This window comes from Struthio camelus, chromosome 4 (genome assembly GCF_040807025.1).
Source record: "Struthio camelus isolate bStrCam1 chromosome 4, bStrCam1.hap1, whole genome shotgun sequence".
Classification (NCBI taxonomy): Eukaryota; Metazoa; Chordata; class Aves; order Struthioniformes; family Struthionidae; genus Struthio; species Struthio camelus.
In genome coordinates this window covers 58,129,973-58,145,304 of record NC_090945.1, presented here as the reverse complement: position 1 = coordinate 58,145,304, position 15,332 = coordinate 58,129,973, and the positions used below count along the sequence as shown (strand labels likewise).

General features: G+C 38.5%; 1 protein-coding gene across 10 annotated transcripts in view; it reads right to left on the bottom strand.

The window, feature by feature from the left end:
• The window catches only part of FRYL (FRY like transcription coactivator), a 184,268-nt gene that overhangs the window by 127,463 nt on the left and 41,473 nt on the right, over window positions 1-15,332 (bottom strand). Inside the window, exon 1 of one of the 10 annotated variants that reach the window (XM_068940955.1) lies at window positions 2,232-2,310. The exons of the other annotated variants lie outside the window; for them this stretch is intronic. Within the exon in view, the coding sequence (XP_068797056.1) occupies window positions 2,232-2,304 (73 nt within the window). The 5' untranslated portion in view covers window positions 2,305-2,310. Of the gene's footprint in view, window positions 1-2,231; window positions 2,311-15,332 lie in introns of those variants that run through there. 10 annotated transcript variants of the gene reach the window in all.

Genomic DNA, 15,332 nt, shown 5'->3' with positions numbered 1-15,332 from the left:
ATGTCTATTTTTACGTATATACAAATGTGCAGAGGTATATGCACTCCTCCTTCAATGTTCTTCAGTATACAGAATTCTAAGTTTATCTAGTAGCCCATAAAAAAGTAGCATACACATGTAAAAATTACATAAAAACACAGGAGAAAAATTTCTTATGCAATTTCTCAGCATACGTGAGCCTAACTGAATTTTCAAACAAATACTCAATGTAATTATTACATAATTCCTTATTCTTCACATACAGCATTGCTTGACTAGAAAACGTATTCAAAGAAAAGTGACTAGCTCACCCACTCAGCCCAACTCACTAAGGCATCAACATGAATTGCAGCACCTAAACCCAAGCACTACAACCTTCCTGTAAAGGTCTGCTCCCAGCTGCTCTGCACAGTGGGAAGACACTGGAACGTGACTTTCATACGCTGAAAGACTAGACGTGCCGTTATGTCAAAAACACGTCAATTTTCACAAAAGTGAGTGAAAATTGTGAAAAAAGTAAAATAGAAAAGAAATCTAATTAGTTAATAGTAAAAGCCTTGTTCATTAGGAGATCATGCAGAACTTAAGTACCACTTGGATAAGAAAGAGTCAGCAACATCTTTCTCTGTTGTGCTTACATAACAAAGGACATAAAGGAGAAGACATAACATCACACAGAACCTTTTCTCAGACACCCCTTATTTATCATTAGTTTTTATTAATATCCCTTATTTTATTATAGCTGACACACAATTACCTAATCTAGACTCTGCGATTCATCTCCTTATTTATATAGCGTTTACTTCATCTAACTGCAGAATGATTTTAATATATCTGAGTGTATCCTATGGTTTACTTTAGTTTGGAAACAATATACGTTAATAATATCAACTTTAAGGATTCTTAATCATTTTTAGAGACACCTGCACCTTCTACTGCAAAATATTCTTTAAAATTCCCTTTTGATTACTTTTATTTCAGCAAGAACATTAGCAACTATAAAGTACTGTTACATGGTACAATTTGGAACAGCTACAGTAAAAATCTAAAATATGAAGAAAAAAATGTGAAAAGCAAAACCTATCAAGGTGTCTGTTAAAGATATCCATTACTTTAAAATAAAATCAGAAGTCTAAAAGTTACTAGTCCAAAACATAAATTAAAGCAATTAATTCTTTAGAAAAGAAAAACTTGTATCTGAATAAGCTATAACGACACACTCAGTATCTACTCTGCATATTCTCCTACCACTGATTAATAAATACACGGTGCTGTAACTCATTACTAATTCTTTCAAACCAGAGGCACGTGAATCATCACACAAAGAATGCTAGATCAGGGTAAAAATCCCAACACAGTATTTTGATGAAGTGTTTGGCGAGGGAAGCTCTGTGCATCTCGGGACACCTCAAACAACAATTAATGACACACGACTTAAAGCTGAGATGCCAGAGACCTCCTCCTCTTTAATTGTTTTAAATCTTTATGAATACAAGACAGTTAAGATGTATAAAATAGGTAGGATCTTAGTTGATGTACAACCACGTCATCTTTGTCGTCTGCTGGCGTCCTATGATTAACCTGCGGTGCTCCCGGGAGCAGGGCCTGCCACACAGCGCAGGGCAGCTCCCGGGCTGAGACCCTGCGCTGGAGCACGGGCGAAGGGGTGATCTGAGGACACCGTGGTCCTCTCAACCGGGAGCAGCATCCTTGCTCTCGCTGCTTCAATTCAGACAAGAAAGCCTCGTAGAAATGCTACCTTTGGGCCACTTAAAAGATCAAAGAGGGCACCATTTCCAGATAAAAAAATGGGTTTGCACCCATACATTTAAGGTGCAAACATAATACCCACTCTCAGACGCTCAGTCTGCAGACAATTGCGTTTGCTTCAAAGGAACGTTTGGTGCTTGGCAGAACTAAGGTGCCGCGTCAGATAACTGCAGGGACTGGCAGCCGTTCCTCAGCTCTCAGCCAGCCAGCAAAGGGTGCAAGCAACTTTGTCAGAGCGAAACAACTACAGCCCAAGAAAACGTATTAACACTTATTTGCTCTTATGTGAGAACTGGGAAGCGGAGAGCATGCTTTGCTTGTCTCTCATACTGCGCACGCCAAGCTGTACCAACGCACAGGACGATTAAAATAAAAAATCCGTCTCTAAAGCGTAATTTTACACAGCAGCATGCACCCCCCCCCCCCCCAAAAAAAAAAATCCGCTGTGACGCTGCAGCCCTGGGCGAAAGCGACATACTTACTGCTGCTGCTCCAGGATTTCAGCAGAGACTTTATGTTAATTTCGAAGAACACGGAATCCTGCAGGCTGAGCATTGTGCCGGCCCGGGGGCCGCTGCGCCCGGCCGGCTCCGCCTGCGGCTCCGGCCTGACGGCGCCCGCGCCGCCGCCGCCGCCCGCGCCCCCGCCGCCGCCGCGCGGCCTCCCGGTGACGCAGGGCGCGGGGAGGGGGCGCGGGGCGGCCCCGCCCCCCGGCCCGGCCGCAGCGGGGCTGCAGGCACGCTCGCCCCGCACGGCCCTTGCCTGCTCGCCGCTGCCGAGAGCCGAGCCCGCCGGCCCTGCGGGCGCTGGGGCGTCGCTCCGCTCACCAACACTGCAAAGTTTCTTCCTGCCTTTCCAGCGAGCGTGCTTAACGCCTCATTTCCTAACTGCGGAGCCCGGTCCGGAAGGGAGCTGCATTATACTCAAGTGATGTCTTTGAAGCAAGCAGAGCCGCAGGCTTCCAGAGCTCAAAAACATTTCTTTTTTTTTTTGCACCTTGCCATAATTTTCCCGATACAAACAAACAATAAAAATCCATTCATCTACCCAATAAAATAAAGTCTTCAGTCTTCGATAACCATGGGCGATCAATAAAAATGCACGAAAAAAGCTTCTGGAAAAGTGGAGATACTCTCAACTGTAAGTGCTTCATAACGATAAATACAGAGCTGTCAGCAGCTTCAGGAATAGTTTGTATTAAAAACTTTACTTGAAGCAAAACGCTTCAATCTCTATATTCTTTGTAGTCTATGCGGTTTAAAGCAACAACATACATAAAGCGATATTTTGTCATTTTTCCTCCATTTTAATTTTTAAAACAGACGAAATTGACTTAAAGTTATTTCCTTAATCAGAACAAGGCAACAACTGATGCTCGAATCCCAAGCTTGGAGAGCGACTTGAAAGACAGATCTTAAAAACCGGTTTGCAACATCCTTTGCGACAGAATTCCTGGTCGTTCCTTGGCAGCACTCTTAGCTACCCCGGTGTTCTGGGAGATTTTTCTGACTAAGAGTCTGGAAGAGCCATGTGCAGACAAACGCTTACAAATACTTACAATTGTAAGCAAAAGGGACCATAAAAAGCTGTTTACAATTCACTGATTTTCAAATAAACTTCTAACTGACCTGGTAAACTTATAGCAAACGGCCCAATACTCTTTTGCACAGTGCCAGAAGTATGGCAACTGTTTTACAATACAGATGCACAAAATGAAAGAAAAAAAGTCCTCACCCTGAAAAACACTCAGTCTGACTTTGGAAGGCAGCAACATAATAAACAGTATGCCAGGAGTAGAAGACAAAAACAGTAGTATGGGTCCTACAGCTTAGACGCTTGCAGATATTTGTAGTTCAATTCCAAGATAAGAAAACTAGAAAACAAAAGTAAGATTTCTAATCTTTTGAGGTACGTAACTGAACATAATTTTGACATTTCTAACGTTACTTGCTGGGAACATTTACCGTGATCTCAAAGGCCATGATGGAAACTAGCTTTTATTAGCTTAGATTTGAAGTTCCTGGATTCCTACGGCTGCAATCTGACACAGATAAAGCTCAGCATTTACCCTCATTCATCTGGTATAAAGTGAGTTACTATATGAATATTCATGGTCCATTTCAGCACTGGGTAAAGCAGTTTAAGATAAACCTCATTCACTCTGCCCACGTTATCAGCTACAACCAATGCTGATAACCCTCTGTCAGACTGAGCTGTTACCTCTACACAGCCCAAAACCAAACCAACCACAAGAACACCCTGGGAAACATCTCAAGATTTTAAGGGACCAATCTAAAAGTAGAAGAAACATCCAGAAAAGTTTGCCAGTACTGACAGCTCAAATGATATGGAAAGATAATGTTTGTTTATATAACTGCCATCAAACCATACATAAGAAATAACACTAAACCTGGGTCAAATATAGAAAATTGAGAGGCTGCTTAACTGGATACTGAGATTATTGGGGCACTGGCTGCTAACACTAGTTTAATTAGATGGATTTGCAATTGTAACTTTAACCACACTATGATTCATGTAGGTCCAAGATGCACTGATTCATTTGATTTAAAGAAAAGAAAAGAAAAGAAAAGAAAAGAAAAGAAAAGAAAAGAAAAGAAAAGAAAAGAAAAGAAAAGAAAAGAAAAGAAAAGAAAAGAAAAGAAAAGAAAAGAAAAGAAAAGAAAAGAAAAGAAAAGAAAAGAAAAGAAAAGAAAAGAAAAGAAAAGAAAAGAAAAGAAAAGAAAAGAAAAGGAGAAAAGATAAAAGAAGAAAACTACATAAAGTTACTTTCAGAACCACCCTCCACAATGTGAGAGGAATAAACCAGCCATGAGAAGGATGGCATAGATGTACTCTCACATAAACAGTTCAGATAATTCTAATTAATTTACAGGATTTATATATACAGGATGGTATGCATCATCAAGCTTTTTTTTTTTTTTTAGTTGAGAGAGAGGAAATAAGTATCACTGCAGGTCCATCCAACAAAAGGGATAACACAGACCTGTCAGTGTCTGACTAGACAGCTCTAAACAAGAGTGTTAAGATTTAAACAGAAAGATACTAAAGAAAGAAGAGTGGGAGAAAAAGAGTGCTGCTGATCCAGCCTATTCAGCCAGGAAGATGAGCTGCATCTAATTTTCTTTCATAAGCCTGTTTCAGGTGAATATATAATGCTTGCAATTACCTCACACTCGTGTTTTTGTCACTTCGTATATTAATACAGTCACAGTTATACTTCAAAAATTTCTTTTTCCTGTTACTAAATAAGAAAAAATAGAGATTTTTTTTTTGTTATTAGTAGGCTATGAGGGTCAGATTTTAGAACTGGCTGATGAATTTCACCACTAATTTGAAAGGCGGTATTAATTATGGTTGGTCTCGACTGCCTTTAACACTGCGCTACAGAGAGAGTTCTTCAAAGGAATCCTTGTTAACAGCATGCATTCCAAACCCATGAGCCAACTCTCCCAGCACCTCAAAAATAATGACTTTTTAAAATACACTTTGGGTTCTTTGTAGCTGCCCTTCCCCTCCCCCTTGCCTTTACTCTTTAAACCATTAGAGCCAGAAACTTATTAAGAAACAATCAGTCCAAAACCCCAGAAGTACAGAAATACTAATCTCAACGTTCCACCTCCAGGAGTCATGTTAAGAACTTGAGTTTCAACAAATGGAAGAACTGCCAATATTTCTTTATATCTATGTTTTAAAGGTTAATGAATGCTAGGAAATATTTTTTTTTAATTGGCATTTATTTCTGATAACAATGTGTCTGGCAAAAGTTACATGGCTTTCTCCATGGCATCTGAGGTTGCCTTGCAATATTATTTGTTCATAATATTAAAAAGCGATCGCCTTTGGCAAGCTTCAAGTAAACTAACAATTAATTTTAGATGCAGTTAGCTGAACAGAAAATATCAGCCCATTAAGAACTTCTAAGAAGTTAAGAGTATTTTGAGAACTGTACAAAAAAAGTACAAGTTTTTCCCTTCTAAGATTTCAGTAGAAATACTGAACTCTAGGGATACTTATATTAGGAATAAAAATATTTTGAAAAAGATAAAAATCTTATTTTAATATCATAGGAATATGTATATAAATAAGAAGTTTATTTTCATATATATATATATATATATATATGCACACACATAGGAAGTCTGATTCAATGGACAAAGCATTATCTTACCATATGATTGTGTGCAAGTCTTCTAATATTTCTTTCTTCCTCACAAACCTAATTTATATGCTTTTATAGTCAAAGATCTATAGATGACAATTACTGCACATTTGGACTTTTTTGGTTTTGTTTTGCTAATACATTGAGTTAACATGCTACCAGATATCAGGATAACAGAAGATTTCAGGATAAACCACAGTGTTTATAATGTAACATTTTATTTTTAACAAAAACAGAAACAGTAGAAGCAGGAAAGAAAAAACATGAATCACATGTTTTTGAACCTTTGAACCTTGCCAAGAACAGGCTAATTCACTAAGCAGAGCCCAGCAAAACTCTGTGTAGCAGCTACAAGACATCATCATGTATTTCTAAAACTGTATGGAAAATGTAATGTATAACAAGAATTCTTCCAAGTTCCTCATTTTCAGAGAGGAAAAATGAAACAGACTTCTGGTGAGGAAAGTGCACGACATTTCAAATTAAAAGCAATAAGTATGTCCACCATGAAAGAGTCTAAAAATACATAACACTTTGGAGAACGTATATAGGAAGATACTTGGCGCACTATTATATTACCCAGAGAGAAGATGAAAAAAGAAAGCACTTATAGTTAAATACAAGTCAATAGCTCTGAACTGGACTTTCGTTTTACGTAAGAAAAATAAATGAAAAAAATCTCAACAAAATGAGAATTTGTACATATTCATTCATATTAGCTGACTGGACTTAGAAGAAAACAAGTTATTCACAAAGCAACAATTTACACAGTTCCAATAAATATGTAGTTTATGTACCCACGCCAGCATTTGCAAGCCTTTGGATACAGGTTACAAATTTCACTATTAAAGAGGGCAGACCACGATAAGCTCAAGGAAGGTCGTGGTTACCTGCTCGAGAGTCAAGGTGAGGCATGCCAGTGAATGAGCATGTTGATACCAACAAGCATAGAAAAGTACAAGACAAGAAGGTAGATGTGCTAGAGCAGACATGCTCAAACAGCAACCACAAGTTGTTTGCAGTCTACTAGAATGATTAATCCAAGTGTCCAGTCCATACCTTGCTTTCTGCCCAGATATGAACTCCTTTTAAGAAAGAGGATGACTAGAAGCAACTTGAGTTGCTTCGGGAACATAAGCTTGCAGCAACTTCAGGCTGGAACTAGACCTGCACACTACAAAATTCACGCATAGTAAGCCCAGCCCTGCTAAGAAGTATTAGAAGGTCCATTCACGGTACTATTCATGCATAGCTCACTTGACCTATAAAGCAAAGTCAATTCAGCACTTCAAGAGTGCGTACATTACAGATCCATCATTCAGATCCACAAAACAGTACACGTACAGTAAGCTCAGTCATACGACAGACAGGGAAGGGCTATGCTAGATGTTAGAAGAAGCTATAGGGCCCAAGCAGTTTGAAAGACCAAACGCTATTGCACTAAAGTGCAGTTTACAATGAACCCTCCATTTTTTTATTCATATAATTTGCAATTTAGTGAAAACATTTCTGGAAGGGTCAATATGCTTACTAAGATCCATGCGTTTACTACAAATGTATATGCAACAATTGTTTATATGGCTTTTCTATAGTAAGAACATTATGCCATTTTGTTTGAGCTGCCCAGAAACATTCGTAGCAACTACTTTGAACATCATACATCAAATAAGTACAGTGTAAAACAACTGCTGTTTCTGTAACTGTCAGACCTCTGGCCTCTGCTTCAGCAAGGACTAAGACATGAGATCAAAAATAAATAAATAAATATTATGGTTTGCACAGTGCTGTTTCAGCATTAGCCCTGCAAGGCTGGAAAGGTTGTGGGGTCTTCCCTTTCTAATGGCATTTCCATGCCTAAAGATGAATAAGTGATCTTAAAACAAATAAATGAATAGACACCGACATTATTTAACTTTTCAATGTTTCTCATTCATTTATGTTTCACAGACCACATTTCAGACTTACTAAGAATGTCTCCATTTTCTTTTTACTTGAAGTATTACTCCCAGGCTTATTTTAAAATAGTTTTATTTCTCTAGGAGTATATAATATCATATCATATATTACTTCTTTCCCCTCATAATGCAGTTCTTGCCATTTTCCACTGGAACGGCCGAGACAAGAGAATACGATTTTCTACCTATCTCTGTCTCATCAACCTTATAAAAAATAAGGTTATGGTAATCATTCTAGCATAACGTTCCATTAAACGCACACACACACTTAGAGCCATTATTTCGAGTTACATAATATATTTGCAGTCACTGTTATTTTGAAAAGTTCCCTTGAGGTTTTCAGTCTTGCTATACTGATCTTCAGGATGATATAGATTGACAAAAAAAATGCATTCAGGCAAAGAACTGCAAGTAATATTTCCTCATTTCAAGTCAAATGTAACTAAGAATTTTCCAGCTAATGTTGAAAGGACACTGAAGATATACAGCCTTCTTGTGGAACACAGTATTTGAATAAGATCAAAGAGGAGGATACTGTTAATATTTAACTTTTCCAGTAAGTTACCATTATCTTAATAGGACAGTAATCCTATCTCAAAAAAAAAAAATTAAAAAAAGAAAAGAAATTAACTAAATCCCTAAAAATCAAATAGTTTTCAAGGCAGTCTAACTAACACAGAAGAACTTACTAACTTTATCAGGATTTACATTACATAGATTTCAATCTGGCCTTTCCTGAAAACCCAGCTTTCCAGATCAGCAAACACCACTGGATCACAAGGAAACTAATCAGTAACAAAAGATGAAACATTTCCAGCTACCTAGCAGGAAGCTCTGAGATGATATTTAACCAACCTCTTTCAAAGAGGAAATAAAACAGGTAAAGCAATATACAAAACCAGGGTTGCTACCATATCTTATGAGCCTCATAAATCTGACTTTTTTTGATTTTCATAGGCATCCCAATAATTAAATTCTACAGAACTCCAGTGGCTTGCTCCCTCTCAAATACTCAATTTCAGGCTTTCATGTCTGCAAATAAAACTTAGAGATATGAAGCAATTCTAATGACTACGCTCCTATCTGTGTCAGACAACTTGAAATAACTGCCCTAAGAGCTGCTAGATTCTGCAACATGTCAGTCTCATTATCGTGCTTCAGCAGTAATAGATCAACGTACTGTTTTTCGAAAGTTAGCGTTCCAGTCTTCATCCACATTTTAAATGGAACCTGGAAACAGTTAGGAGGCTATGCTGAAAATCCCAGCTTAGTTGCAGGACATTTAAATGGATAGAGTAAGGAAATGCTTAACTTTGTTACCCTACAAGGCATTAAAATAGCTGTTACAAACCAGTTATGTTTCTATTTTTGTCACTCCTCCCAAGCTGCTAAATATCTGTGCCATTTTTATGGGAAACATCATATTTGCATTATGTGAGGAGCTAGCCCTACAGAGTACTGAAAAAGATACCAGAAGTGTAACACTCATCTAGGGGAGCTTTCAAATAGCTAAGGTGAACTAGGTATGGGGGGGGTAAACTCAGTACAGAAGTTCAAGTCTATTAAGCCCTATGAGTGCAATAGTACTTGGGTGGAAAATGTTCTCAGATGCAGACTCTCATTAGACTTACGTGTAGACTCACACAATCACCTTGCCCTGTGCCAGAAGATAAATTTCTGCCTTCTCTCTCCACTGAAGGGCTGAACATTTGCTCCTGAGCCACTGCAGTTTACGGAGTGCAACCAATTTCTGTTTATACTTTAGAGCCCAGTGTAATGCAGATGCACGTCTGGTTCAGTCACCTCTATGACAGCAGCACTAACTGTTATGTTAGCCAAAGGGATGGAGAATTGCTGTAACAGTTGCAAGTGGGAACAACCTCAGCCGTCCCAGCTAAACCTACGGACAAGCACAACTCACTTCATTGCAGCTTAAATCCCTACAGTGTATGTAGCTGGCAGAATAGTTTCAGAATCTACTTGCAGTCTAAGGACTTATAAAAGAGCTGCAGTTGCGGGGAGGAGAGGGCGAGCAAGCAAGAGCGAAGCACGGACAGGCAATCTTCCGTGAGGTTCCAACTCCCTGCAGTCGCCCTCCCTGACGTTTTAATCACACACAGCAGGAGCGCAAGGAGCTCTGTTGCCCAATACAAATAAATAAATAACGACGTTAACATGGCCTTCTTTGTTGAACTAAACCGGCATATTTCCTCACTCTGTAGCCAGCACCACCACCGTTTAATTACAGTGTGTTTTTAATGCTTTAGTTACCAGGATTTAAACAATTAAATGCGTGCTTTTAATGTTGAATTTTACAACTTTCCCATCTCTGAAACAACAAACACTCTTGTAGGAACTGTGAGCAGGGGCAAAAGACAGAAGTGGTTTTTAGCTGAGATAAGGTATGCATATACATTATATACATATACAATGATTTGCAAATCAGGTTTAATAGAATTTGTATAAGGTACCATTTCCGAACCTTTATCCTTAGCAAATGTGCTGCTGCGTTGAAGAAAAAAAAGTGAGAAAAGGCAATACAAAAATTAGAAATGGAGAAAATGGGGAAAACTGACAAACCCAAAGGCAGCTGAATGCAACAGTTAGAGACTAAACACTCAACAAACAATAAAAATCTACAACAAAGGCTGCATTTATCTAGGAGCTGTCAGGTTGGGATCTACACAGAGGCCGTAGCACAAAGTCCTCTAAATGGCCCCAGCTGGCCACCTGAAATATAGCCTCTACAAGCAGATGCATGTTGCACCTGTGCCCAGCGCTGGGTGAGACCACTGAGCAGCTCTGAGCTGTATCGCTGGATCTGGGACTCTTCGCACCGCACGCTCCATTCGCTCACCTGCGTCTGGCATAGCAGATCAAGTGAGAACGGACAAGATCATTCCACTGCAGTCTCTACTAATTAAAGAAAAATGCAGAACTGAAATTATGTAGTAGGAACATATTCAGGTAAAATGGAGAATATGCCTAGGCTTCTTCTATTCTAGAAAGTTGCTGCTACTTGCCAGTCACGATATTTCTTGATAGAGCACTAGAATAACTTTTTACTTCTCTCAGCAATTAACAAGCATGTGTTAAGTTTCCAAACATACAAGCTACCTATAAATGTATCTCATAGAACTTCATCAAGTACTGGAAAAATTAAGCTTTCATGAAATAACAGTTCAACGGAAACCTCAGTCAAAGAATAAAGAGAAAAATATTTCTAAACTATCTCTATGCAACAGAAAATAACATACTAAATAAATATAGTATTTTCATGTAAGATGTGAGCTACTTTTATGCGCTTTACTTCCCGTTTCTCCTGTTTTCAAGTTACAGAATGTTTTTAAAAACTAAAAACATTCTTTTTTCATTCAGTCACCTTCACAAAGAAAAACCTGAGAAAGGCCCAGCGAGCCTCAATGAGACATCCGAAGCAGTTTGGAGTCAGTGTCTAATACAACCAGGCATCAGCAACCTGACGCTAAGATATTGAAGTTTCTAAAGCTGAATTTGTCATACTGGTCTTGTCAACGAGCAACAGAACAGCCTCCTAAGCAGCCAGGGTCCAACACAGATGTGTGTCAATACAGACCTAAATGGTACAACAACTAAAGATCTCTGATTATTCATGTAGTATATCTAGAAGGAGTACCCCATACCTTATAAAAGGAGGGTATTTTGAGTCCTGAACATCTGCAGGGTCTTATGAACAGCTGCTACAGAGAGGAACTTAATCACTTCAGAGGGTACCATTGCTACAGTGACCTGGCTTTCAAAAAGTTTCACCCCTCCATTTTCAAATCAGTAGTTCAGACTTCTCTTTACAGAATCTTTCCTTTATAAATAAAGGAACGCTGAAAGCCTTAGAATAAGATCAAGCAAGCCCATGACAGGAGTCTTGGAAACCTCCGTTTGGGAAGGGTGGCTGGTTAAAAGAATCGTTAGAGCTTTGGTGGTTGGCAAGAAGATGCATTTTGAGTGTAAGAGCTGAGACCGCAAACACTGCTTCCCAGATCACAGGTGTTCTTCCGCAACACTTAGGAATTAAAAGAGGAACTCGTGGCATTTCCAAGCTTGAAGGGAAACAAAAGGGTACCCAGTACTAATTCATACATAAAAGAACGCTTTCCTTTGTCTGTAAATGGCCTTTCCAAAGCAGCCCCTTATTAATTTGAAATAGTTGAATTTATTTTTTCCTGAGTTTGGATCCATTTACTACTTCTCAGAAGGAATATGTATTAAGTTAGCACTCACAGGATAAGAAATAACATTGTTATTTAAGATCTTAAAAACAAAAGAAACTAGAAATGTGGAAGTCTACAAATCAAGACATAAAACAGCTAACAGAAGTACAGCCAACAGCCATCAGAAGTATCATGAATTACTGAAAAACGTTATATCTGCATCTTCCATTTACAATTCATTTACATTTTCATTAGAAGCTGAAAAAACAAACAGAAAACCCACACAACTTTAGAGGAGATTAAAATATGTGAAATCATCCATCAGCCAAAACTTTTGCATTCAAAACAGACTTTTTTCCTTTTCAACTCAAAACTGAAGAATTAAATGTTCAAAAAACTCTTCAAAGTATAGTACTTCTCTAACTTAAATCTGAATTACTGAAGTCACTAGAACATCTTTATATGCAACTGCTGATTTAACCCTGCTGGTAAATACATTATTGGTCTTAAAAATATTTCTTTGGAGTGTTAGCTAGGCTGTTTTGGATTTTTTTGGCCTAGAGATCGATTTTAGTCCATTTTAAAGGAAAACAGCTTTATAGAGAAAAGAAAACAGCTCCTTAAAAATAAACTAGGATTTTGATTTCATATGCTGTCTGTCCTCTTGCACATTCTACCTTGGACTGCAGATTGCTGTATATTTTATATAGATATATATGTAAAAACGAGTGTGTGTGTGTGTGTGTGTGTATACATATAGTATATAGAAACATTTCATATATGTGTATATATATTTTCATTCCTTTTCAACTGTCTTACTGAAAGGTAACATTGGATTTGGCAGGGAAAGATATTTGCTTTATCTAACCCCCTTCTCAAACTTTGAACTGCATTATCTTGAAGAAGTAGTCTAAAGATAATGTTTTAAAGAATATTTGCAGCTCAGCATGGCCCGATTTCACCTCCAATCTCCACTTTTTTTTTTCCATTGGAAGAGTATTGGCGTTACTTCTGACTTTTCAGCTTAAAAAGTTACCATCTGCAGGGTAGAGCAGAACACCACCAGGATTAGTGGCATTCACTTTCTAAAGTTGCTGTTGATCCATTCTCGTTGCATTTCAATTTACTGCCTACCAACTGGCATTAGGAGGGAAGGGTAATTTCCTGTTGCTTTAGCAAGTTGAACTGTCTCACCAGGAAGAAGAGACTAGCACCAGGACAAGCACAGATGAACATACAACAAGACTGTACCTGGTGAAGGGACACAATCTCCTTTTCTTAGCAGTGAGCTATTACATTGGTTCAGGCTGTCATGTGAAACTTTATACTAAGATATTTAATCCTCAGAGAACCCTTTAAGTGCTTAAAGTCCAGAAGACAATATATTAAGTCAATGTGAAATATTTCTGTTTATATCTGTGAATGGTAAGTCTGATGCAGAGCTAACATAATAAGTGAATAATAGCATAAACCCAAAAAGACTCAGAAGCTCTCTCTTCACCATATCTCAGAGAAAACTAGTAAATTACCTGCTCACGAAACAGATATGAGTAGCTGTAACACAGGAAGAAAAGGCCCTTCTAGCTGTACTGACACACCTGCCTTGAAAGAAGCAGTAAGTTATGATTACTGTGTCACTCTTCGGGATGATATATAGAATTTGGTAAGCTCAAGCAAAAAAGCCAGCACCACGACCATCACCACAAATGAAGTAAAAGAGGAAAGTATTCATTGTGAATTCATTCATGCTTATTCTTTAGGTGAAAACCCTGAGACAATTATAGTGCAAGTTTATTAGTCGTACAGCCAAGTATGTGATATGACGAAAATTAGGCCTCAAAAATAGGACTAAAAATCATATTTGTGATATTGCCCCCTAAAACTTAGTCATGGTACCTTTTTAAGCAAATAAATATACCAACTATACTAGAGTTTCCGTATTAATGGCAAAATGAATAAGTCAGCTAAAGACATATTCCCTTTGCACTTGCACTTACTTCTTAAAAGACTTGCTGTCTAAATCTGGACTTAATTTCAGTTCATTATTGACTCTATCTTAAGCAAATGTCTTACTTAAAACAAACATTTACCCTATGGTCAGAATTATGGAGTAATTTGTATCTGCTTATAAGCAGTAATGAAAAAACGAATCATCACTGCACTTAAAATAAAACTCTGGGGAGATGCTTATGCTTCCATTTATCTAAAATATTAAAGAGTTCTTCTTCCACAAATCAATATATTAGAAACAGAGGATATCCAGAAGGTGACTGCTGCTTTTGGTGACATCTAATGCTGCCCCATCGCTGACCAAAAAGGCCCTCTCAGTGAGCTGACTCACCTCACCAATTCATCTGACAACTACCACCCCAAAAACAGGAGAATGCTTTCTGCTGGTTTTGTGAAACGAGTCAGCTCTGTGAAAGGTCGCACAAACACCAGACGCGAGCGAGGGCAAGGCTGCACAGCTGGGAGTGAGACTGCCCTTTTCAGTGGCAGCAAACTGTTAGATCAGCCGATCAGCTTGTAAAACTGCACCCTTAGAAACTGATACAAAATCCCCTTCGCCATCTTCTCTAGTAAGCAACTTTAAGAACAGGTTTTAAAGGCACTTAAGACAGACTCCTTATTACTTCCTATGGAAAATCTACATGGAAGAATTTGCTGAGGTATTACTCACGCAAAACAATGCTATCTACTGTGATAAGAAAACAGGAGAGAGGCTTGGAGATTTTTATGTAAATAGCTTTCTGGATCCCAAAGAGTATTATAGACCAGTCTCTGGATGTAAACAAGAAGCAAACAGAGACTGGGGGAGAAATATCAATGGTATTTACTTGCCTGCTAATCACATCGCTCTTCTCGAACTGAAATTCAGAACTTAGATACAAAACTGACCTTTATCGTAGACAGCCGCTGGGCCTCCTGGACTTGCCCTACTGCACAAGGTTGTGATCAGAGATGGAGATGAATACGCCCCACAGAGTTTCTGGTGTTACGGGGGACTCAGTGCTCACAGACAGTTAAGCTATATCCAACCCTTGCTGTCAGCCACCTGAAGCAACTACAGCTCTGTAACTCAATGCTTTAGCACCAAAGCACACATTTGTGTCAGCTTATTTCCACCCCCTTAGCAGAGGTACTTGAAGGGAAACGGTATTAATGTTCATGAAAGAAGGCATTTGCCATGCAGAGAAATAACATGGGCATGATGAGTAAAGGGAATACTCACATTGCTGATAATTTTAAAGCCTCTTGTAC